Source organism: Emys orbicularis, chromosome 3, assembly GCF_028017835.1.
Source record: "Emys orbicularis isolate rEmyOrb1 chromosome 3, rEmyOrb1.hap1, whole genome shotgun sequence".
Taxonomy (NCBI): domain Eukaryota; kingdom Metazoa; phylum Chordata; order Testudines; family Emydidae; genus Emys; species Emys orbicularis.
Window position 1 is genome coordinate 78,229,522 of NC_088685.1, and position 27,295 is coordinate 78,256,816.

A 27,295-nucleotide genomic window follows, 5' to 3' on the forward strand; every position below is an offset into this window, starting at 1 on the left:
AAGGGCTATATTGAATGATTACTACTATAGTAAAGTGCCTCCTTTGGGAAAAGTCTATTTTCTATTACACCTGAAGAAAGACCTTTTCCTCTGAGTCAGAAAGAGGCAAAACAGTGATGAACCTGAGATGTCAAACAAATCAGATCAGATGTATTATGGTTCAAAACTGCACTTCTGGAAACAGGGAAGTAAGGGGCAGAAATGAAGAAAATAAATACTAAATGTGTATAGATATCTTTTTTATATAAAAAGCTTTCTTTATGTATATATATTTAGTACTTGATCTAGATTTGTTAAGTAATGGGAAGTACAATTTCATCTGTAAAACAAGCAATTTTTCTTCACTTAGAACATTGCTAAAAGACATTAGAAACTTGGATAATATTTTTGCTTTAATTTTTTTCCAGTCAAATTGGTTTTAGTGAAGTTTTATAACAAACTAATTGCTCCCTGGATGTGGGGCAGTATATGAAGCTTTATCTTGAAGCAGATTTTACCAAATGAGTTAGGGACATGACTTTTACCCTACCACTTAAAAAGTATATTTTTTAATAACTACAGATGAATCAGTCTCCTAAAATGGTGCTTCCAAAGTCACTGTAAAATTATAACAACCACTATTTATGATATCCCCTTCAACAATCAACTGAAATCTGTAGCCAGATCAACAAATTTAAAATACCAAAATGAAAATGTAATAATCAAGTTGCTTTTTTGAAAAATAGTGGAAACAAGCCTTAGTAGTCATTTCATTATGTATATTTTAAACAGAGAAAACAAAGTGTGTGAAAAGGTGACATCTGATCTACAGTCAATTCGAGCTAGTTCACTGAAAATATACAAAGATTTTACCTTTGTTTCTTCTATTCTCATTGCATCCAACAAATAGTGGAGAAGCTCTTGGCTATCCTGCTGTTGAAACCCTTTAAACCGAGGGGCCCTATAGAAGAAGCGAGAAAGAAGTTCAAAATGACTCCGATGGCTTCCACTTAGGATCTCTGGGGAAGCATTTTCAAAACACTATGCCCCCTCCCCCTACCGTGCCCCTCCTCTACCCTTCCAAAATAATAATAATAAATCATCATCATCATCATAAAAAAGACAAAAACCTCAGGCTGACGTATAGAATACAAGACTCAGTGTTATAATACGTACAATATTTGGAAAAAATATATTTAGAGACTGAAGGAACATCTTGAGTCTTGGACCAAATGGTAACATACTCCAGGTCAGAAATTACACAAGTACAGTTACTTAGAAAGTAACAGTAAGATAAGAGCTCATCCTCATTTATATTTCAATAATCTACCTATGACAGCTTCAAGCCTACTTGCTCAACCTTTCGATTTGTAACTTACTGAATGTAGTGAAAGGCATCTGAATGGGTAAGATGGTGAATATATTAAAAAAATAAATGCCATGCACCATATGAATTTTAGTTTGTACTGGGGTAGGGATTCCCAAACTTGGTTCGCGGCTTGTTCAGGGTAAGCCCCCGGCAGGCTGCGAGATGCTTTGTTTACCTGAGCATCCGGAGGTACGGCCGCTCGTGTTTCCCGCAGTTCCCATTGGCCGGGAACAGCGAACCGCGGCCACTGGGAGCTGGAGGGGCCGTACCCGTGGACGCTCAGATAAACAAAGTGTCTCACAGCCCGCCAGGGGCGTACCCTGAACAAGCTGTGAACCAAGCTTGGGAACCCGTGCTCTGGGGAGGGGGAAGAGAAACAAATTCTCTCATGATTTGCTGATGTACATAATTTCTACTAAACCCCAGTAGTCTTCTATTTATGATAAATTTCTTTAAATCATGCTGTTACTAATAGAGATGGGTGTTCTTAAATAAACATTCCCATTCTGGAAAACCAGGTAATCTTCTTAATCACTAATATGAGTCAAATAATTTTTGGTTATATAATCAGTTATTCAGTGTTATATAATGAATAACGGCGATTAATCGCAGTTAACTCATGCAATTGAATTTAAAAAAGATTGTAATTAAAAACATTAATCGCATAAATCACAGTTTTAATCGCACTGTTAAACAATAGAATACCAACTGAAATTTTAAAAATATTTTTGGATGTTTTTCTACATTTTCAAATATATTTATTTCAATTACAACACAGAATACAAAGTGCTCATTTTATATTTCTTTTGATTACAAATATTTGCATTGTATAAACGACAAACAAAAGAAATAGTTTCCCTCCCCCGCAGCCACGCCGGCAGCACTCAGGGCCGCGGGGTTGTGCGCTCCTGCCGAGCAGCGCGGCAGCACGTCTGGCTCCGGCTGGGCAGCACAGTGGCCGGACATGCTGCTCTGAGCGGCATGGTAAGGGGGCCGGGGCTGGGGGTCCCAAGGGACAGGGAGCGGTTGGATGGGGTGGAGGTTCTGGGGGGCAGTCAAGGGACGAGGGGTGGGGTTGGATAAGCATGGGAGTCCCGGGGGGCCTGTCAAGGGGCGGGGGTGTGGATAGGGGTCAGGGCAGTCAGGGAAGAGGGAGCAGAGGGGTTTGTCTAGGGGGTGGGATTCCAGGTGACATTGTAAACAAGCAGGCAGCATTATCTCCTGCAAATGTAAACAAATTTGTTTGTCTGAGCGATTGGCTGAACAAGAAGTAGGACTGAGTGGACTTGTAGGCTCTAAAGTTTTACATTGTTTTATTTTTCAATGCATTTATTTTTTTGTACATAATTCTACATTTGTAAGTTCAACTTTCATGATAAAAATATTGCACTACAGTATTTGTATTAGGTGAATTGAAAAATACTATCTCTTGCTTTTTATTGTGCAAATATTTGTAATCAAAAATATAAAGTGAGCACTGTACACATTGAAATTAACATATTTGAAAATGTAGAAAACATCCAAAAATATTTTTAAAAATGGTATTCTATTAACAGCGCGATTAATCACGATTAATTTTTTTCATCGTGCGATTAATCACAATTAATTTTTTTCAATCACTTGACAGCCCTAATAATCATACAATATTAACTCTTGTCATCTCTTTAATAGGCAGCAGGTTTAAAAAACAAAAACAAAAGGAAGTATATCTTCACACAGCGTGCAGTCAATCTGTGGAACCCAAGACTATAACAGTGTTCAAAAAAGAACTAGATACGTTCATGAAGGATAAGCCCATCAATGGCTATTAGCCAGGATGGACAGGGACACAAAACCATGCTCTGAAGTGTCCCTAGCCTCTGTTTGCCAGAAGCTGCGAATGGGAGACAGGGGATGGATCACTTGAGGATTACCTGTTCTGCTCATTCCCTCTGAAGCACCTGGCATTGGCCATTGTTGAAAGACAGGATACTGGACCACTGGTCTGACCCAGTATGGCCGTTCTTACGTTCTCTTCGTATACAGTTTTACAAGGACATGTGCAGCACCATGAATTCTCAACTCACAGCACACCCACGTCTGACTTTGTTCTTAAATTTAGCAAACTACAATACCTTATTCCACTTCTGAAAAATATTAATGCTATATTACTGCAAGCCAAAAGGATACTTTTATTTCTAGAATACATAAAAAGCCTCAGACTGACAACAAAATATTTTAAGCATCTTTTTGACCTAGCCAATCCACTCCATAAAGCTAGGTCTGGAACAGCAGGGTAATAAGTTGGTGTATGTGACTGCTGACATTTTTCAAAGTGGCCTAGGGGATTTGGATGCCCAATTGTGGTTTTGAAAAATCACAGCTGAAGGAGCCAGCTCATGTCTCACTGTAGTAATTCAAGTAACTCCATCCTCAGTTATATAAAATATTATGATCCCACAGCATGGCTAAATACCAAAAGTTACACATTCCATCTTGTGTGTGGTTACTGAATATAGCAATAAGTTATCTAGATATGTCATCAAAACCCAAGGAGGATCACATAAAATTATTCATTCATAACAAAGGCGATTTTGATCTTGCTGTGTTCTACAGCATGTTCGGCTCATCCGACTGAATCACCTAGGCTGTATCAAAAAGGGTCTTGATATAAATGGCACCTTTTCTAATTCTGATCATATCTTCAAGAAATCTGGGGGGGGGGGGGGAGGGAGGTAACAGAATTCCAAGAGTCAGACACTTCTATACCCAGAAAAGCATTAGTGTTAGTCCTATCAAGCTTAGCTAATGCTATGCTTAGCACAGTAGATCCAGTCTCTTCAGAAATTTTTACCCACTACATGGCCCAAGGTACACAAAGCAATGTATGAATACTTGGTAACATTCTTTGCTGTTACCTGGTAGCAAGAGAATACAAAGAAACCTCAGTAGTAATAGATAATTCTTGATAATATAGTTTAACACCCCAAAGTTATTCACCACAGATTTTTATCTGCTATCATAACTTGCAAATCATTTTGGAAATCTTTCCCAATTCCACTAGTAACTCCTGACATGTAATAGTATTTGACGAGTTCTCAACCAAAAACAAAAAAAGTCATCTAACTATTGGAGGAATGATTTTGCCAGTCCTCTGCTTCAACACCCATTCCAGAATGTATTGAACTTAAACAACAAACATGAAACTGCACAAGCTCTAGGTATACTCTGATCAAGAAAAATATTGTCCTCCAAATATAGAAAAGATAATTTGTGTGTTTAAGCAACAGGCAAAATGCTGATTCTAGGTCAGTTTCTGCCATGAGTTGAGCTGTTATTGCAAGTCCTAATTATCTGTATCACTTGATCAAAAGCAGCATATAATACTGAGCACAGCAAAGGGTCTATATAATCATTAACTGATTGCCTTCTGGATGGAACAAATTATGTACAAGTCTAAAGTTGCCAAGAGCTTTCTTCAAGACCACTGCCAGAAGGAAAATCTGTATATGCCTGAATAGCATATTCTTAAATGGCCCTGCCATCCTTCCTCATGCTAATTCTTTTAACCACTTATTACACCCTCTGGCATCAAAACTATAACTACAGAATATGTCTGAAGCATAGCGATTGTCTAATTGTTTTTCAGAAAAAACAGTATTTTCCTCCTCTCCTCCTGCATACTCATGGCTACACAGGGAGTTACTCTGCCACATACAAACAACTGTTCTACTGCAAACATTTACCTTTATGAGCATTGTAACCATGATCTGAGAACAGCGTGTAGAAGGAGCAGGAGTTCAGCTCCAGCACCCTTTCCCCAAGGAAAGCTCCGACCGGCATCTCTTTAGAATTATCTCCCACCCCAAAAAAACAAACGAACAAAAACACAATGAGAAAATCAGGCAGAAACTAAAGTACATCTCTACCCTGATATAACACAACCCGATATAACACGAATTCGGATATAACGCAGTAAAGCAGTGCTCCAGGGGGGCAGGGCTGCGCACTCCAGCAGATCAAAGCAAGTTCGATATAACGCGGTTTCACCTATAACGCAGTAAGATTTTTTGGCTCCCGAGGACAGTGTTATATCGGGGTAGAGGTGTAGTTAAATATAAGGAGAAAAAAGAAAAAAGTCATCAGTTAATTCCAGGATTTTATTGGACCTATTCTGCATGGCTCACTGTACCTCATGTCTGTGCCTAGAATCAGTCTCTAAAGCCCTCAGTTTGCCTGGTCACTCCATCTATGGGAAAACTTTCTGCAATGCATCCTGATACCTAAGCCAACACAAATTTCTTTTTAGTGCCCTTTAGCCTGTTACCCAAAATTCTTCAAACTGGCAACCATCTTTGCTTTATTATTATTTATATTTTTTAAGGGCTGACCCTATGACTGACCTATACAAGACACAAAACTCCATCCCAAAAGAGTTTACAGTGTAAGGGCCAGATTCTAATATCCTTACGCAGGCTCAATAGTACCAGCATAAGGATATCAGAATCTGGTCCTTCTAGATTAAGAGAGGATGACCTGAGAAGCCCTGAAAACAATTATAACTCAAAGTTAATCTTCTTTGTTCCCTTCTTGTATGCATATACTATATGCAAATGCTTTTCATGGGGGAGAAAGCTGCATTCTACTTGTCATCCTAGTTCCCTTTAATAACCTTCCATCTCCACAACTGGCAAGGAGGAAGGAAGATTTGGTCTTATCAATGCAAACTGATGGTGTGTGGAAAGACCAATTTTTCATGGGCAGCTGGACCCACCCTGCAGCCACCCTGAGCTCGCCAAGTGATAAGACAAAATGCAACTGGAAATTACACCACCTCCAGTTAGAACTCAAATCAGGATTGGCTTCTACAGAGAAAGTAAGATCAAAATCTTCCTTTCTGTGAGAGAACCTCCTGCTTAGCAGTACCTATCTTGACACCAAGCAGGCTAGCTATGGAGGAAAGCAGGGAATACCATCTAAGACACTGGCTCCCAGAATTCCAAAGACTGCACGTGCAGACATTCTTACAGTCACTCTGTAATGATAAGTAAAGGGACGAATCAAGCTTTACACTGATACCGCGCTGATCTCATCCACCAAAGCAGACTCCCTTGTCAGCACAAGAGGAAGCCATCCTCTAAGAAGAGTGGGCCTTACAATATCCAGAGTATGCCTAAAGGCCTCCCTTGGACAGACAGAAAGGAGGTTAATGATCTGATTCCTGTGAATTAGATTTGGGAACAAAACAGGGTACTGTAATGTTCTATGTCCTGATGAAAAACTGAAAAAAGGTATTTACAGGAAAAGGCAGCAATTTACCAATGTTTTAGGCAGAGGTAAATACCTTTAAACAGGCTACTTCCATGGACAGTCAGAAGGGAGGGAAAAGACAGTGGCTGAAAGTTTACACAGAGGAAAGTGGCGTCTGAGGAGTTCTAATCTGGAATTTGGCAGAGCTTTAATCACCCTTTGTCATAACTATAAAGGGAAGGGTAACAGCTCTCCTGTGTACAGTACTAAAATCCCTCCTAGCCAGAGACTCCAAATCCTTTTACCTGTAAAGGGTTAAGAAGCTCGGGTAACCTGGCTGACACCTGACCCCAAGGACCAATAAGGGGACAAGATACTTTCAAATCTTGGGGGGGGAAAGGCTTTTGTGTGTGTCCTTTGTTTAAGGGGTTGTTCGCTCTTGGGACTGAGAGGGACCAGACATCAATCCAGGTTCTCCCTATCTTTCTAAACAAGTCTCTCTTATTTCAAAATTGTAAGTAAAAGCCAGGCAAGGCGTCTTAGATTTACTTTGTTTTTCTCAACTTGTAAATGTACCTTTTACTAGAGTGCTTATCTTTGTTTGCTATACTTTGAACCTAAGACAGAGGGGGTTCCTCTAAGCTCTTTAAGTTTGATTACCCTGTAAAGTTATTTTCCATACTGATTTTACAGAGATGATTTTTACCTTTTTCTTTAATTAAAAGCCTTCTTTTTAAGAACCTGATTGATTTCTCCTTCTTTTAAGATCCAAAAGGGGTTTGGATCTGTATTCACCAGGAGTTGGTGAAAGGAAGGAGGGGGGAAGGGTCAATTTCTCCTTATTTAAGATCCAAGGAGTTTGGATCTGTATTCACCAGGGAATTGGTGAAGGTCTCTCAAGGCTACCCAGGAAAGGGAATTAGCTTTGGGATGGTGGCAGCGGACCAGAACTAAGGTGGTAGTTAAGCTTAGAAGTCTTCATGCAGGCCCCTACATTTGTACCCTAAAGTTCAAAGTAGGGATACAGCCTTGACACCCTTAATAATCCTTAACACTAGAGGATGAGACCCTACCAGGAACCCTTATAAGGCTTCCTGATTGCTCCCAATAATGAAGCTTGACCATTTAGAGTGTGAAAGGCTCCTGTACTTGTACAATGGAATGGAATTATGTAACAAAGGTATATGTAAACAATCTTACAAGACCTAGAAACAAAAAACAAACCACACAAAATGACAGTATGATTAAAAGACAGACAGATCCGGAATGGTCTTTGAATTCCTAAATGCTTCATGGAAGCGGTGTTATTTTCATCTAGAACAGAGGTTCCCAAAGTGGGCGATACCGCCCCCTGGGGGGCGCTGGAACGATCCAGGGGGGCAGTAGTAGCCTCGGGTGCAATTGGGGGGCGTTGAATAAAAATAAGGGGGCGGTGGAAGCATAAAGAAAGAAGAGAATATAAGAACATTTTGAAAAAACGTTCGTACATGTTTCATCTGTTGTGTAACATAGAGTTAAAGTTGCAGTGATTACTTTATTTTCCAAATAAATTCACAAATTATAACCGATCAGGTGTCAAGTCCGCCAACAGCTCTTAACAAGCAAGTGTTGGCAGGCGAGTGTGTCGCGCATTGTCGGGAAGTCCAGCATGCATCAGCAGGAATATGTGCGTGTAATGACTTGTTTACAATACGATACTATAAATAGGCGACATGTATGAAATCTAATTTAGATTGTTTCTGAATTGTGTAAAAAGCAGTTAACAATAGTGCAATAAGTATTTAAAATTTTTTATTCATATTCGATACCTTCGATCTTTACGGATTACGGATCACATACAAAGCAAATTGTATTATTGTTGTTTCAATAAAACAGCAATTTACACGTGAGTATTTTTATACATTTTCTTACATATCTACCGTACGTTTCTGTGTCTCTAGTGCTTACTAATAATAAAATCGTAGCAGGCTTGTGTCGGTACAGTACGATTTGAAGTGTACAGTCAATATATTTGTCATATTTTTTATTACAATATTAACGAAAACAGGGGAATGAAATCGTAAAAAAACTTATCGAATCATCTGTGTTAATTGGTAAGTAAGGCGTGTGTTAATAAGGAACAATTATTTAAATAAGGGCAAACTAAATTAAAACTATTAACTGATTTTTAATTGCATATTGATTATTTTTTAAATTAATTATTTCTTGATAAATTTAGTTTGATATTTGACAATTTAATATCAAATACATATATCTAATGCTGAGCAAAGAACAAAACCCAGTTTATTAGTTTCATTAGTATTTTAGTTTGGTTGTCTTTTGCCATCTTACGCAAAAACCACTGTATACCTGATGTTGTGGGCGATATAACACAGCTTTCTTTACTATATTGTAGGACATAGGTAGAAACATAGATACATAAAAGAATGCAAATTTGTCACTGCATCTTTCTGTTTATTCGCTTAAAGAAGGTAGATTTCCAGGGGGGCGCTGAGTAATTTTTTTTCTGAAAAGGGGGCGGTAGGCCAAATAAGTTTGGGAACCTCTGATCTAGAAAGACAGAAGTAGCCAAGTAGTGTTTGAAAGGAGAAGGAGAAGTTAATAATAGTGGTGATTGGTACAATAACAGCCTCCTGTGAATGTAGTTGGCATTATGGTAAAAAAGAATGGTAGAGACCTAGGATTCTAAAAAATATATAGATGCTGAATTAAAAATTGTTAGATTATCTACACTTTAAGATATGGAAATACACAGTTCAGACACCCAAACAACCTTAACTCTGCCCTGTAATGATATGTTGAGAGGTGTGAAAAAAAATTCACGAGTCTTTAAAAGCCAATCTATTCTGGGACCAAAAACAGTAAAATGCCTTCATTATAATCATCCAGTTTTTGCATGGTGCCACTGCAGAGCACAGTTAAAGTTGTTTGTGCATTTCCATATCTTAACATGTTTGGATTTCTTTTAAGTTTAACCTTAACTCTGAATTTCCTAGGTTTGTAATGCTTGCTTTTGGTATAATTACAATATCCCTGTAATCATTAATCTATTACTGATATGTATTATCTACCATAACTCCATCTTAGTTTTTGTTTGCAAATTTTAAAAAAATCCCTAAAAATTTCATACATGAACACTAAAAAGAAGCCCAAAGAGAATGCTACCATATGATATTTTTAACGGTTGTACAGAAATGTTGATACGTAATATCAATCTTAAATCATTTTAACTTTTAAGGCCAGTTTCACCAGTCTTCTCTGGTAGCTTTATGACACACTGGAAGAGCACAAAGCATCCAGAATATATTGGCCAGTTAAGCTAGATTTACAGCTGCATTGCATCATCAGAGCAGCACAAAGCAGTCAAAGTACATTATCCTATTTTTCCTTTCCTGCCTGTCCTCCACATTCCCTTATACATATAGGCCCCAAGTTCCCCATTTCTCCAGTCTTCTGTCCTTTGCATTTTGCCATGCACACACACTAGTTTCCCTTGCATCCAGCCCTCCACCTCTACATCCTCCTACACCACTCCATTCAGTAGATCTGGTGCAAAGTAAAGAAATGAGTTTCTAAAAATAAATTTAGAGTTAATGGTAGGGATGGGGGTTTTGCTGTTATTTTTCATAACTAGAAGTTTCTCCTTCTGCAGAGGCTGAAGAACAAAACCAGCTTCCTCAGAGAAACTCACTGAGAACTGCCTCCTTTTGAAACTGCTACCACCTTCCTTGGTTCCCAATAGGAGTGAAGCCAAGCTGCCCTCAGAGAAAATAATAACCCCCTTAGCCCCCTATGCAGTCAGAAGACAGAGAGGAACACAATGAGAAGCAGGGGAATGGAAGCAGTGGCCATATTAACTGAAGGAAGTTTGTGGTCTCAGTCCCAATGAGAACAATAAAAGATGGCAGCAATTTTGAGATCAGTTCTTCAAGGAATTTGCTACAGAACATTTTTCTTCAGCCTCTACTGAAGAAGAAATTTTCTGTGATGAAAAATAATAGCAAAGACAGAATTTCACTGTCGAGAAAACAGGGGTTTTCTCAGTGCTCCAAACAACATCTACTCTTATTTACAGCTATTTTTGGTAGATTATTTCACTTACCGTCTTACTATCAAGTGATATGGAGTATGCATGCATGGATAGGCAAAAAGCCAAAAATGAGTAAGGAAGGAAAATTTTACTCAAACCGTGTACATGAATTCCCCAAGTCAACAAAATAACTGTCATATGGTCTGTCGCATCCAATACCATCTTCTGCAATTAATACCAGCCAGGAGAACTCAGAATTTCTGGAATATATGCACTTGGACAAACACATATCCTGTCACACTGTTAGAGGGAAAGCTGGGGAATATGAATTCCAAATGCCCCAATGAATATAGATATAGAATTGAATGCTATTTGGAGAGCACTGAATCTACAATGAAGTTCTTTGAAAGCACTGCAAAAGGAAAGAGATATTATCTAACTGCATGCTGAACATTTTCAAGTACATGGGAGAGAAAACAGGAAGTTGTTGAAATAAATAAATGGGGGAGTTTTAATCAGCCAAAATTCACTATTCTTGCTCCTATGAGGCTCCTCGTCCACAGGAAAAGTTATTTTTTTTATGCATCCATGATACTAGATACAAGAACAGGGCTAGGGGAGTAACAAGAGGTAAATGAGTAAAAAAAACAAACTCAGTGTGTCACATTTTCAATGAGGTACACACACACACACACACACACACTCATTTTGTACGCTTCATTTGGTTAACAACAAACAGGAGAATATGCCAAAAAAATTCAGTATCTTTTAGATGTGCAATATCAAATGCTTGCTTACAATTCCTAGTATACACTTCCCTCCCTACCACTACCACACCTAAATACTTCCCACATTAAACAATGATCTAAACTACCACATGTTTCAGAAACACCACAATTATTGTAGTCTATTCCTACAAAATTTCTGGTCCCTATGAATTAGAAATCTGTCAAACAAGGAATCCAAACATATGTCTGGTGTTGTCCTTGTCCTCTCACAGTGCGTCCTTCGAGCTGTCCTCTTTTATGGTGTCTGGCATCAGCAGCAAAAGAAACGAGCCAGCTTCGGAGTCAGGGCAAGGACACAGAAGGAACACTGGCAGTTGCTGATTTTACAGTTATTACCCAAGACAAATGAAAAAAACTGAAACGACCACTAGCAAATTTATTATTTGAAGAGAGAGTCAGAGGCATCACTGTCCACCTCTCAAACCCAAATGAAGCAAAATTATTTCAGCCTGGGCCAACAGTTTCTACAAATGACATGTTTGTAAGCTACATGGGTAGCTATCTATTTATAAAACAAACACTGTATCGCATGGTAGACAGACGATAGCCTAAATCATGGCTCCCATCAAAACCCTGTGAGTCCCCTTTATACTAACAGTCCAATATAACATATAATCCATACTTTAACAAATATTCATCAAGCAAAAATTAATTTCTAATGCAAAGTTAAGTAAAGATCCCTATGAATATTTTCATACATCCTTTGGTGCCAGGATTGTAGAATCCTTGTTAGACAACTTTTCAAAGTACTACACAGATCTATAGTTTTGGTGTCTCCAAATTTATAATCTAAATGAGACTATGTTTAAGTATTTATTCTTAACATAATTTTACTGCACATTAAAGATGCTTATAGACAGATACCATCCCCTCTGTCACAATATTGCATGCCCTGTTTTCCAAAACAAGCTGCTGATCTGACTTCAATTAAAATCCCAGGCCAACGCATCTAACCTGAGATTTAAACGGAAGTTTCCTTGTAAATGTCACCATACGGTAGGTATAACTCCTACTGCACTTTGGGAACAGCACATGCATAGTTAGCCACATGCACCCTCCCCAAAATGTAGGAAGGGGCAAAACTGGTTGAGCAGAGCCCAAGTAAAAATTTCATCAAACTAGCAGACTTGCCGGAAAAAAACTATTTCTTCCACTGCTCAATTATATTTAAAATTAAATCAACGCAAGAGGGAGAGTTTTCATTTTCAGGCTCAGGTTACATACTCTGGCTAGTCAGTGCATTTACTTTTAAATGCATGTCATCACCTTGTCCAGTACACAGTAATTTCACTTGTCCAGACAAGGTCTTGAGCTATAAGACAATATGATTTTTTCTAGTCTTGTAACAGAACTGGTCAGCTTTGCTTTGGAAATATCATACCAATAGCCTGTGAGAGGAACACTGAAGGGATGTGAAACATGGGGCTCCTAGATGCTACAACAAAAATAATAAATAACAATAATGAGCCTTAATAATTACACAAATGCACAGTATATGTGCAGATCAAACACTCATATTTGTAAATATAGTACCTTATAATTTGCATTCTGTGCCTGTTTGTCATACACTACGGAGGTCTTCTAGGTTAACATAGGGCAAGAGAAGTGACATCTATAAAGTCATTCTTCACTCTGAAATTTATTTAAGTAACAAGCTGTAAAATCAACTCACTTTTGGAAAAACAAGTTAGTTGGAGAACTGCTGGGTTTCACCACATATATGAGACTTTCAGTATTACTGTATATACCTTGCTGTTTTAAAACACCCAAAATTTGTCAATATATTCAACAGATATCGTCCCATATCTGTACATACATAACTCCCACACCTGGGAGAGAAATGGGGGGGGGGGGAGGGAAAGAACTGATGAGGATGAAACCTGACATTTTCTAGAGTCAAAACAATGAGCAAGGATATAAAGTCCTTTTTTATATAGGATAAGTACAACTCACTTAAACCAGAGACAGATTAGTAATGCAATTCAAGGAAATTGCATACATCTTTCATTATCATTAATGGATGTATAGTATAGTTTCCCATTAATTAACAACATATACTATTACTCAGAATTAATTTAGTAAAAAATTCCAAGGGAGAACATTTTCATTTGACATTCTACATATTAACTTTATTGTCTTAAATGGGAAAGGACACGTATGACCAACAAGATGTAGTAGTTCCGATTAAACAGAAATCATTAAGACACCTTTTGTTTTAGAGTTTTATTGTAGTGTGAGGGGCATTTAACAGGGCTAGAAGTGGTGGTTTTTAAAAATTTTCTTTAGACTTTGCTCTATTTTTAAGACCTTCACTATAGCTAAAATGGATTAACTGAAAGAACTAACAATGATCACATGCTATTATATGGAATGAAATGAGGATTGGAGTATAACAATTAACATTTTAAAGGTGAAGTGACAGGAAAACATTTTTTAAAAGATGGTAAGTAAGGTTTGGCTGGTTCACTTTGCCTGACAAGTGATGTCATTGTTAACACACTGATTAATATATGAACAATTGGGCACCCATGCCTGTAACGTGCTATATAATGCCACAGTTAATTCTAAATCTCTACAATGCTGTGGGAAAATGTTCAGGATTAGTGGGTCTGCTTTTTGTTTATGTTGGGAGGATGTGGGGGGAGAAGAATATAAAAAGGTGAACCAGTACAATGCAGGGTATTTACAGGAAGATTCCTATCCTTATTAACAAAAAATTGAGAGTAAAAGAATTAATCAACACTGATTCATAGAAATCTGACAACTAAAAGATGTGCTCTGGTCTCCTTGAAAATATGCTTCAAGCAAGATCCTTGGCAAAAGTGGAGGACTCTAAGATGGTTGGTTGAGTTGACCGCTCACAGATGTGCTGACATATGGAAGCCAGTGCCAATGCGCTACAACCTGTTGTACAGTGTCAGCAGTATAATGACAGAACAGGTTGAACTCCTGTTAATGGTCATAAGAAGTGAAGGACAACTGTGACAGCCATGTACTTATTACTTAAGCCTATCATTTCATTGCTGATCTTGGGGTCAAGCATTTATATCTTGTACATCAACTAAAAAGATGTTTCTAATCATTATCTACCAGTTAGAATGTAGCTATTTTTTACAATGAAAATTATACAGTACTAGTTAAATATGCGCACCACAAATACTATTTTTGTTAAAGTAACCCAGTTCTTTTAAAGTATAATACTCTTCATATGTATTTTACATTACGTCACCCTTTATTTTTCAGAATTAAGCAACACTCTAAAAAAAAATCCACAATTGTAATAAAGTAGTTACAAAGGCAATACATTATCCTGATTTTTAATAAAATAAAATAAAAAACCTTCTCTCCTGTACTTTCTTCACGAGTCATGGGAAAATTAATGACAAAATACTTAAAGATCCTCTCCTCATATGGAAGTGTGTCTGTGCCTCTAAATATTTGTTGTTGCCTCTCTCTGGATCCTTTCTATTTTTGCTGTATCTTTTTTTTTTTTTTTTTCATATGCAGTGTTGTTGTGGCCCTGTCAGTCCCAGGATACTAGAGAGGCAAGTGGGTGAGGTAATATCTTATACACAGAGTTCTTCTTCAGGTCTGGGAAATGTACTCGGAGTGTCACAGTTAAATACTAGGTGGAACAAATTAAATTACCGGTAATAACTTTGCTAGACACTAAAAATCATTGACTGAATAGAGACACTGGATTTACAGTTTATTACAAAAATTAATAACTCACTGACAAACCTCACCCAGGTGCCTCTCCCCCACCCTCTGCTTCCTTTCCCCCCTATGACTGGAAGGGTGTTATCAGGCCACTTCACCTTGAATGGTCCCTTGAAATATGTATTAATTACTTATACTAAACAATCTGTTCCACATTTTATTTAGCTGTGACATTCTGAATAAGTTTCCCAGACCTGAAGAAGATCTCCGTGTAGCTTGAAAGCTTGTCTCTCTCACCCATAGAAGTTGGTCCAATAAAAGACATTCTCTCACCCACCTTGCCTCTCTAGTATCTTTTTTGAGACAGACTGTCCAGAACTGAACGGTATTCCAGGTTAGAGCATACCAATTATTTATATTACGGCATTAAAATATTTTCAGTATTGTTTCTATCCTGTTCTTTATACATCTGAATAAACATTTTGTTTGCTTTGTTTACCACCTCTACAGACAAAGCAAATATTTTCACTGAGCTGTTCAAATGATGTACAGGTCTTCCTCCTGAGCGGTTATAGTTAATTTAGAATCCAGGAACATATACGAGTAGTACAAATTATTCCTGACATCGTGCAACACCTTGCACTTGCCAGCAATTAATTTCATCCAAGTTTGTGCTGCCCATTCACCTAGCTTTGTTAGGTTTTTCTGAAGTTCCTTACAGTGTTCTTTAGTCTAATTTAAAGAACGGTGTGTCGCCTACTTATTTTTGCAGTGATGGAAGGGGGTCCACAACACCAACATATGTGGTTTTATGTCAGCAGCACAAGAGGGAAAGGTCAGCCTGATAGGTCCCCTTTTCTCTGCTACAGAGCTACAGAAGTGGAGCAAGTACATTTATGCGAGTCACAGAGACTCTCATAAAAATTCTCTATGGTCACTCAGGAAAGAAGCATCCCTTACAGTCTGATGCTGGGGGAGGGGTTTTGTTTGTTTTAATGAAGTAAGGTGTGCAGTGAAACCTGGGAACTTTTTCAATTAAAAAACAAAGAAAATTGTGGAAAATCCTCAATCCTCCTCCTACAAAAAAGTGTCCTAACAAACTAACAAATAAAGAAAAATGGTTTCTCTTGCCTTCATTCCATGAATCACCTGTAGCATTATCTCAACTTTCCATAAACATTATTTCTCTCAGCAGCCATGATGATGGTGGAATGTTCCAAGCATTCTGTAAGATGTGTCTCCAAAAAGCTCAGTACACGTAAGTGCTTGTAACCTCAATTCACCATATCCCCAGTGAATCCTTCCCTATGCTTTACAATACATCAGGAAAGAGAGAGAGAAAGAGAGATCTCTTCTTCACCAGAAGTAACTTGTTCCACGTCATCCTGGAGACCAGCAATAAAATCTTGTTTAGCAACATTCATGCAGCAAAACAATTAGTTGTATTAGGGGGGGAAGTACAGAGCAGTTTTTCTGATACCTGAAAATACACTCATTGACACTAACCACTCAAGTACTGTAATATTAACTCGGTGCACAAATCTAAACAAAGTAACTGAAGTTTCTTCCACTGATAAAATTATTCAGCCATAACAAATATAGGAAATATTTAGGTCCTCTTAATACATAAATGTTGTGTCAGTCACTAAGTCTCTAGATAAGTCAAAAGTCTGCAGTCCTAATATTCAGAATAGTGGAAAACAAACAGAAGGGCCCTGTAGCTATGCACACAATCTGTCCTAGCAAAACGTCTGACAGCTGCAACACTAACAAAATTAACAGTGGATGAATTAGTACCAGACGCTAAACAGTTGCTATGGAAAGAATCATCCATTTCTTTCTTTTTTCCCCCCTTCCTCAACTGATCGACCCACCACCACCATTCCCCCCAAATTAACACTATTGTTTTACATTGTTTTATTATAAATGATCACAAATTACCCCTTTATATACCTAATATACATAAAAGGGTGAAGGTATTCAATGGCCCATCTAGAACTTTAAGACAGGGCTCATAATTTTGAAGGGTCACGCCCCAATTTTTTTTTAACCTTTAGTCAGCCAATTTGCACCTCCCCTTCAGGTTCCTTTCACTCCTGGCTTCTTGGATGACATTTAGCTTTATTTTTAGAATCAGGGCTTCTTGTCATGGACTGGTAAATGGTACCAGCTCTTTATTTCATCTCTCTACATGTCCTGTTTCCATCCTCAACTGTGCATTCCTGACTCTTCTCCCCCTCAACTCCTTCCTTATTGTTCTTCTTTCCCCCTTAGCCTCTTGAATTCTCTTTCACTAAACACTTCTAGCCTTAGATGGTAGCAAGAGTTCAGAAGTGTTATTTTCAAACAGTTAAGGTATCTAGCTCTGTATTTGGGTATTTAAAGTGGCACTTGGCATCTAAGGGTACGTCTTCACTTACATCCGGGTCCGGATGTAAGCAATCGGTTTTCTGAGTTCGATTTATCGCGTCTGGTTAAGACGCGATAGATCGATCCCGGAAGTGCCCCGGATCGATCGCTGGTACTCCAGCTCGGCGAGCGGAGTACGCAGCATCGACGGGGGAGCCTTCCTGCCGCGTCTGGACCGCGGTAACTTCGGACTAAGGTACTTCGAATTCAGCTACGTTATTAACGTAGCTGAATTTGCGTACCTTAGTCCGAAGTGGGGGGGTTAGTGTAGACCAGGCCTAAGCAAGTATTTGGGTGCCTCACATCCTACAGGAACATGAAAAAAGCAAAACTAAGCATTCACGTTTGAAAACTGAGTCTCTAGTACCAAACTCTAGAAGGACTGCTAGCATCAGATGTTTAATTATAGCAATGCCGCTCACATCTTACACTAATAGTGTTATTAATTCTCCCAGATAAGAGTGTATCACACACTCTTCTAGAGTATAAAAATTACATTAATACCAATTTTATCCAGATCTACACTTCCCATATGACCTATATCAACACTAGGGAAGAATATCTATTTTTGAGGAACCAACCTTACATCACACATGAAAACAATATTATTAGAGTACAGCATGTTTTCTAGTCAAAAAAGTAGCAGACTTGTATTATTCCTGCCAAGCAGGTACTGTAGTTGTAAACGTGAAGAATAAGGAAAATGTATCATGAGTTGCGGAAAGCTTCAGTATTTCACCTACTTAGACTTAAAAATTGCCATTTCACCGTACATTCATAGATTCCAAGGCTAGCAGGGAACAATGTGATCATCTAATCTGACCTCCTGTATAACACAGACCAAAATAATTCCTGGAGCACATCTTTTAGAAAAATATCCTATCTTGTTTAAAAGTTACCAGTGATAAAGAATCCACTACAACCCTTGGTAAATTGTTCCAGTGGTTTGTAAATGACCATTATGTAAAATATAAAGAAGATCACAACTTCCCACCTTCACAATCATCATGCAACTCAGAAGGAACTAGTCAAGTGAAATCCAGTTAGGGTCATCACTGTAGGCACAGTATACTTCTCTTGCTGAAGAAAGATCCATTATACTAGACCAACAAATTGTGGACTGAGACACTGGCCTCCGGTGCAGGGAGGGGGACATCACATTTAAAAATCTTTGCTGAAGCACTCCAAGTCCTCATACTCCTATATATGCATCCATATAAGAACTAACAGGTAATCTCATCCCACACAGCTACAAGACTATACCTCCTGTGGCTGATAATTCTTCTCTTACTTCCTGAGAGGAGAATGCACTGGGTTCACCAGACCACAAACCCAGAGTATTTTTTCAATGTAATGTTTCTTCTTCTTCTTGTTTTTTTCCCCACACTAGAAGTTATTTGGACTTTTGCCTTCTTGAAACCGTTCACGTTTCAGCTACTTCAGATTCAACAAACTTTCTTTTCCCAAATTAAAGATGAATAGATCTACTCTTCTTTCTAATTTGCAGTTACTGTCGGGGGAAAAGGGATTTCAAAATAAAGAAAACTTCTGAAATCAATTTAGCAATCCATACATAACAGAATAGAGTATGTTAGGTTGTTTATTTTCAGTAAAAAATATTTTGTGGATGATTCCATCTGTTTTTCTTATAGATGAGGTAAAATTATGTAAAAGGAAAAACTGCATTTTTGTTAATTCATCCTGTTTTAAGTTATTTCAAGTAGCATTGGCTATAAATTTAGAACAAATCTTCACAATAGTTAGTTTCAATTACAGCTTCTTCTTCCATTCTCGTACGCTGACTAATATTTCAGAGCACCAGCCAGTTAATACTAGCTTCAAAATACTGTTACCATGCTCCAAATAAAGTAGGCTGACATCTGGTTTCCAGTTTATAGCCAGCCATTCTCTAATCAGGCAATCTGATCTAGAACGAACTAGTAGGCCACTAATTAGCTTTGGCAAATCACTACTGCTATATTTCCAGTGTTTTAAAGTAGACTTCAATAAAGAAGCCTACCACCATTTGATGTAGTGACATCTTACGACATTAAAAACAAAATGTATGGTCTTAATACAAATCCAATATTTTCTTCTTTATAAATTTTTGCTAACAGACTCAGGGAGCAAACTTTTAGTATGTTAACAATTTTTTTCTATTAAAAGTAACTGTTGAGCCCAAAAAAGTGTATAATTAAAAAAATATCTTACAGATTATGTATTTTTAGAAATATCAGGGCTTTCCTTTTTCTTTGTTGGAGGTCCTTAGTAATAATTTTGGAGGACCTACAGAGTGATGTCACACACAAGGTTGTCAAACTTGCTTTCTAAATGCAACTTTACCTCCATCAAACTGAGGGGGGGGGGGGTGATGATTCTATGACAATCTTAGCTGAATCCTACACTAAGAGAGAATTTAGCTTCCTTTTCATCTCAGTTCTGTGGTAGGGGAGAGATTAAGCTCAAATAATAACCATTTCTATTCAGACCTTCTCTTGCCAAGGACCTCCAGCTGAGAGGAAGTGAGGACTGGATAGGCTTCATATTTCAAAATGTAAAAAAACAAACAAAAAAGGAGAACTTCTTAAAGAAAGAAAGCTTGAAGACCCATTCATATATAATAAAGGAGCAAAAAAAGGACAAAATCCAACGTTTTGTTTTAGCTTCATAACTTTCCTTTAAATATACTGTAAAATATAACAAAGAGTAAGGGCTCTTTGATATATTTTAATGTTTCATTAAATGTAATTAATATTAGTAATTTCTGAAATGTAAATTACTAAAAATGTTCTAAATTCCAAATACTAAGCATACTAACAATCTTTTCAGAAAGAATTAACTGATTCTAGTTCTAATTAAGAGTTATACCAAAATTAAGGTATAATTAGAACCTGAAACATAATTCAATTTTTTAAAAAATAACCTGCAATATTTCTCAGCCCATAAATTAAATGGATTTGTTTTAATTGCAAGTCAAAAGAGTGCAAAAAATAAAAAAGTGTGGCCATTTGGAGCCAGCATAGTCGAGTGGTAAAGCAATGTGTTATCTTGTGGGGTCTGAGTGTTTGGAATTAATTCCTTCATGCCTGGGTAAACATGGGCTGATGTTCTGAAGAAAGCATATTCCACTTTTGAGCCAAAGGATCACCCTACACTTATCTCTAATGATATTTTCCAGATGGGGCCCAAAGGAGGCATATGTTCATCATCTTCATTACAGAAGCAAGAGGAGTAAGGAGGATGGAAATAAGACTTCATACCAATTTACAAAAGGTACAAATGGGAGTGTACTTTTCTTATGCACTACTATACAACCTCCAAGCCAACTTTGAAAAAGTAATTCCAGGCCTTTAATTTATACTGTGATTTAAGCTTCTTTTATTATTGTGGTCTAATATTGACTGCTGCCCACTAACTTTTTTCATAAGATTTTTGCTGCCCGTTGACATTGAAGTTGAGAAGCTCCATTGTGCAGAGTGAAATTAAACATAATGTTATATAACAGACAGAAACCGCTCCCAACCCATTCGTATTTATTAGCTTAATAAGAGTGCCTTTCATTCATTTGGCTATCCTTTTATTGGAGCAAAACTTCAGAAATCAAATAGTTTATTTTGCCAACATCACATTTTCTGACCTTGATTGTTTTTAATCATTTTCAGTAAATATTACTAGATAATTTCAATCACTAGCTACAGAACGTTGCCATATAATGAGAATTTCCTAGCTAACTATTAAAATGTCTCTCTGATGAAGGTTCCATATCTCAATGAGATCAAAGAATCAGCTTATTGGTAGACCTGTGACAATAATCTCTACTAAACTGACAGTAGTCAGGTTACTAAAACTAAAAGACTGCACTGTTCAGACTATTTTATTGACATTATTTGAAGTGGGCATGGTATATAAAAATCACTGCACCTTCTGTTGGTCAGACAGATATACCCAGTCAACCCCAGTTTTAAATGGCTTTCTAAAATATAAGAATTTGAAGAGGGGACTGAACTGTTGTTGTAACACAAGCTTCAACAATGATGATAGCTTACTGTATTAAGCAATTTCTGTGTTTTTTGATCAGTCTTAACTAGGAATGCTATGATCTTGTTCACTAAAATCTTTTAACGAAGCAAAGCATTATCTTTAATAATAATGCCTGTATGAGACTAAGCTCTTATTCTATGTTTGCAATATAGATGTTCTGTTTTCTAAAATGCAGGACACTTTTGTTCTAGAGCAGGAACTGCAGAATTACACTAAATAAATTAATGTACATTCATCTGAATCAAATGAAGTAGACTTTTTTTAGCTGGAGAATTTATTCCAGTTTATCTAGAATTTAACCTGTGAGGACCAGACAATAGTAATACAACATATTTGTGGATACAAGGCTCTATTACTCCAATTCCCTCTTTGCCAGGCTCATAAGTAGCTAGATGTCTATTTCGTAGCTTACTGAGAATGTGCAGCAACAAGGAATTCTCACTGGTTAGGGCCATCACAATCACATAAATAAATAAAAATGCCAGGGTGGAACTCAGTGTTTATACTTTTAAAACAGAACAATTTTTTTATGGAACCATTTAAATAAAATAAATATTTTTTTCTAGGTTCCAGACTTGCAAACTCAGTTGAGTTTGCTGAATGTCAGCCTGTTTTCTTTCTGGCTCATGCATCACCATCAGGAACAAAGGATTCTGCAAGCCAAATGCTGCCCTCTGTTATACCTGTGCAGCCGTCTGTTGACTTCAGTGGGGTTGCACAAGTGTAACTGAACACACAATTTCCTGCTAATGGGGACTTGGCTAACAGTTCTAGTATTGACGCGTGAGCCAGAAAAGAATCAGAATCTCTCTCGGAGCTGTGTTTGTTCTACAGGGCAACAGGTGTAAAAAGTAGTGATAAGAGTAAGATTTTACTAAAGTCAGCAGCTATCATTCTAAATAACAAAAAGCTGATCAGGTTATTAAGGTAACATTTTTACACAGTCACTGTAAAGTGCAAGCCTGATCTAAAATTCAGCACTGCTGGTTTTAAAAATGTTTAACACTATTGGATGTGTTACACTGCTTGAAGCCTTGAATTATCCGTTATCTGTGTGTGCGCACACACACACACACACACACACACACACACACACACACAAGCTGTCATTTAAGAATACCTCCATCTTGTCTGAAGTTGACAGGTGATCATACTTTTGCTGAGGCAGGCCCCACAGTATGAAATTTGCTTCCTCCAAAATGTTCTATTTCATCCCTCACCACTTTATAAAAGCATGCTATTGTTTCCCTCTCACCCCTCAGATATATACAGAATAGTTGTTGGCCCCATATTTAGTAATTTTCCTTCCAATCCCTTTGCTGAAAAAAAAAAAAAATAATAATAATAATAATCCTCATCTGTTTCCAGAAATTTCTGTGAAGTGTTGTATGTTTATATTATTATATCACATTTTGTTTTTATAAAGTGGGAAAGTATCCCATATGCTTTTTAGAGGGTAAAGAATGCTATATATGCAAGATGGTTGTTTTTATTTAAATCCAGTAAATATGCATTTGATATTCTCTTCTACAGTACAAACACCAAATGAAAATCAAGTGCACCAGGCACCTTTGCAGGCAAAATTTGAGAGCAAAATAATGCCTGGGGGGGAAGGGGGAGAAAGAACAGGAAAATAATGCAGGGCTGCTTACCTGAAATGGTCAATCCTGCTTCAGTTTAAAAGCTACGTGTGGCTGTACAAGATACTAGAAGTTTAGGGCAAAGTGAGCCACTCACCATGGTCAACTGTATGTCACTACCCAAAAGAGTTTTTTTAGCTCACAACTATTTCATACCAGTGCTGGTTTCTGATCAAAATAAAAAGCTTTGGGGTACTGGAGGATTTCACAGAGTTCTTTTTTTGTGCACAGGTGCAAGCAAGAACTGTAGAGGGCTCATTACAACTTGTTACTATAATAATAGGTGTTCCCACATAAAGGCATTGAGTGGTGTACAATAATTTCACAGCAAATAAAATTACCACCACATTATAATATTTCATACTTTTTTAAAACGTGAATTGCAACTGTATTGCTCTACACTGCTCTATCATAACCTACAGATTATTTTACTTACAGTGTAGTCCTTTAAACATTTAACTTTTAAATATTTGATCCAGTTATAGCACTTCTACAGGTGTTTTAAAAATAAATTTGTCTGTCCACAATTAAACACACCCATAAAGCAACACTGTGAACATTTTCCACCCTAAGAAACATGCATTTCTTTAGGGCTTGCAAGTTCTTCTCAATCTGGAGCCATATGCCATCTCAATAGTGCTTCAAGTCCTTGCTTGCTAGGCCCTTTTAGTTTTGGATCAAAGCCAAAGCAAAACATCATAGCACAGGATTCACATTTAAAAGCTTAAACACTTTAAAAAAAAACACATACATACATACATTTGACACAGGGTAGCCACTATCCCTGTATTTTATTCCTACTATATTACCTTCCCAGAAGCCTGAAAATTAAATCTTTTTAATGACTTTTTTCTTAGCTTCTACCCACCACCTGTTCTTTAAAAAGCCCATTGCAATTAATTGGAGTTCAAGCCAAAATACTGAATGTATAAGGATAAATGCCAACTAAATCTGTGTAAGTTATGCACAAATAGTTTAAGTGTTTTAACATCCAGGAAGGAAAGTAATTGTTTAGAGTGGTCAAAAGAGGTTTAACTAGAATGAATGGGATTAAATTTAACAAAGAAAAATTGTGCTGAATATTAGAAAAATGTCCAAAGCATGAAATCTATTAGATTGTAAGGGGCAAAGTCAGACAGACAGATGCAACTCCCACTGGCTTCAATATGAGTGATACACCTAAATGAGGGATACCACCATCCAAGTGTCTAGCAAGTAGCAACAGTCCCATCACTTGAGTTATTTAAAACTGAGTGGAGAATATACTACTGCACTGAAAGCAAGGAGTAGTGACTTAGCATATCTTGAAATATTATTAATAATGTCAGATTATGGGCTTATATTTTAGTCTGACCCACATTAATCAAAAAATTAATATTTTTTAAATACTAGAGATTGCACCCTTTGTAACTTCATTAAAAACAAAACTATTGATTGCACTTACTTTTGACAGAGCTGGCTGAACAAAACTTTGGGAGAAAGAGGGCCTTTGCCAGCTTCCCTCATACTGTGAAGGAACAAGAACATGGCTGAAGTCAATGGTCCAGGGCTTGAGAGGTTCACCACCAAAGGATCCTTTGGAACCAAGTTGAATTATGTATCAGTAACATGGATGCCATTAGCTGATATAACTGATGCACAAGACTTGTTTTGTAATTAATACATTTACACTAAAGATCAATGTAACTGATAGTAAGGCTTAAAAAATTTAACTCAATGGTTAGTAATTTATACATTAAATTTCAGAAGTTTAGTTTATCCTGACTGAATCTTAGTCAAAGAAAAATCCCATATACACCTTTGTTTCTTAAAAGAATAGCTTCAGAATCAAGCAACTTTTCATACGGACATATAAATTGATGGTTAGTATTAATTCAGGAGGGTGGGAGGGGGAAGTGGCTTACTAACTGAAGACTGAAGTGAAATTTAATATAACTTAGTGAAACATATAGTAATGAATTCATTAGCTTGGTTTTCACATACAGATATATTCCTCATTAAACGTTCAGAAGGTCTAGATCTGTCCCATTTTATTTTTTCTCTTTTTTATGTCAATTGCATTTATAGGATGGGTTTGTGATGTTGGAATAATCCTGTCAGGTACTTTAGCACCTCAAGTATTGTCAGCACAGCATCTATGCACATTTCTCACTTCTTTCATCTAAGACTGGCTTCCCAAATTCAAATCTTGAGTAAGAAACCACACCAAGATGAAGTCAAAGGAAGCAAACAATATAGCTCAGCTCTTATTTCTCTTCCCTGGGTTTTGTACATTCTTGTGCTATAGTACTTTAGTAGACATCAGATTTTGTAATTTGTAATTTTTCCTCACCTTCTATCTCCTATTTGCAAAGCAATAGCTATTAAGAAGGAAGGGAAGTAATCTAAAATTATATGACCACCCACCAAACACATTACTGTAACAGATAGATGAATTATTTGGTAGCAGTACAATTAACTATATCTTTCCTATAAAATTAACTATTTCCTTTATTTTAGACTTCTGGGACATCAGAGTTGGCTATTACGGGCCCCTCCCAATTTTCACCAAAACTAGTTGTCAAGCATATACGAGTCTTCTTCTAGCCTTAGTCCCATCTTTATCGGGTTAACTCTTGGAGTTCTCCTTCTCCATTCCAGTCTGTCTTGAAACAGTTCCTCAGAAACTCCACAGCTAATCAAATCCTTTTGTATGACATCCATCCATCCAACTGGGGTCTTCCAACCCTTCTTTGACCCTTCACTTAGAAGTTTAACACCCGGTTTTCTATGCATTCTTCCAGTCTTCTTTTCACATGTCGAAACCATCTAGGACTGGATTCCTTCCACTTTCCTATAATAGGTATCATCTTTATACTTTCCCTAATTTGTTTGTTCCAAACATGGTTCATCCTTGTAACTCCAAGGATCCATCTTAACATTTTCATTTCCACTATATTCAAGATATGCGCCTGTCTCTTCCTCAGTGCCCAGCAGTCAGACCCATACAAAAGTACAGGCATAATTACCATCTTGTAGAACTTTGGAGAATGTCTGTCAAATTGAAAACTATCACAGATCACTCTGCTCATTTCTCTCCATTTAGACAATGCCTTTTCTGTTCTTAACAGTTAGTAAATGCATAAATAAATGCAAAGTAATGCACATCAGAAAGCATAATCCAGCTATACATACAAAAAGATGAGCTCTAAATTAGCTGTTACCACTCAAGAAAGAGTGCTTGGAGTCACTGTGTATAGTTCTCTGAAAACAACTGTTCAATGTACAGCAGCAGTCAAAAAAAGCTAACAAGGTTAGGAATCACTAGGAAAGGGACAGATAATAAAACAGTAAATATCATAATGCCACTATATAAATCCATGGTACATACACACCTTGAATTCTGCATGCAGTTCTGGTTGCCCCATCTCAAAAAAAGATATATTAGAATTGAAAAAGACAGAGACGGGCAACAAAAATTATTAAAGCTATGAAACAGCTTCCATATGAAAAGAGATTAAAAAGACTGGGACTTTTCAGCTTGGAAGAGAGACATTTAAGGGGGGATATGATAGAGGTCTATAAAATCATGAATGGTGTGGAGAAAGCAGATAAGGAAGTGTTATTTACTCCTTCGTGTAACACAAGAATGCAAATCTCAAACCAATGAAATTAATAGGCAGACTTAAAACAAACAAAAGGAAATACTTCTTCACACAATACACTGTCAACCTGTGGAACTCACTGCCTTGGGATGCTGTGAAGGCCAAAAGTATAACTGGGTTAAAAAAAGAATTAGATAAGTTCATGGAGGATAAGTCCATCAATGAGTATTAGCCAAGATGGTCAGGGATGCAATCCCATGCTCCGGGTGTCCCCAGCCTCTGAACGCCAGAAGCTGGGAGTGGATCACAGAGGATGGATCACTCAATAATTGCCCTGTTCTGTTCATTCCCTCTGAAGCACCTGGCATTGGCCCCGTCAGAAGACAGGATACTGGGCTAGATGGAGCATTGATCTGACCCAGTATGGCCGCTCTTATGTTGTTGAGTTCACTATTATCTTATATTATTGCATCTAGGTCCTTAAATTCTGTACCTTTGGTAGTGGCTGGCCTTCAGACTTACAATCTTGTTATCTTTCTGCAAGGTATCATAGAATCTATAGACCA

General features: G+C 37.3%; 1 protein-coding gene across 1 annotated transcript in view; it reads right to left on the reverse strand.

The window, feature by feature from the left end:
- Positions 1-27,295, reverse strand: part of USP45 (ubiquitin specific peptidase 45) — an 84,631-nt gene that overhangs the window by 21,131 nt on the left and 36,205 nt on the right. The window contains exons 8-9 of the mRNA XM_065400693.1: positions 24,590-24,720; positions 853-940 (exon numbers count right to left, since the gene is read on the reverse strand). Of these exons, the coding sequence (XP_065256765.1) occupies positions 853-940; positions 24,590-24,720 (219 nt within the window). The remainder of the gene's footprint in view (positions 1-852; positions 941-24,589; positions 24,721-27,295) is intronic.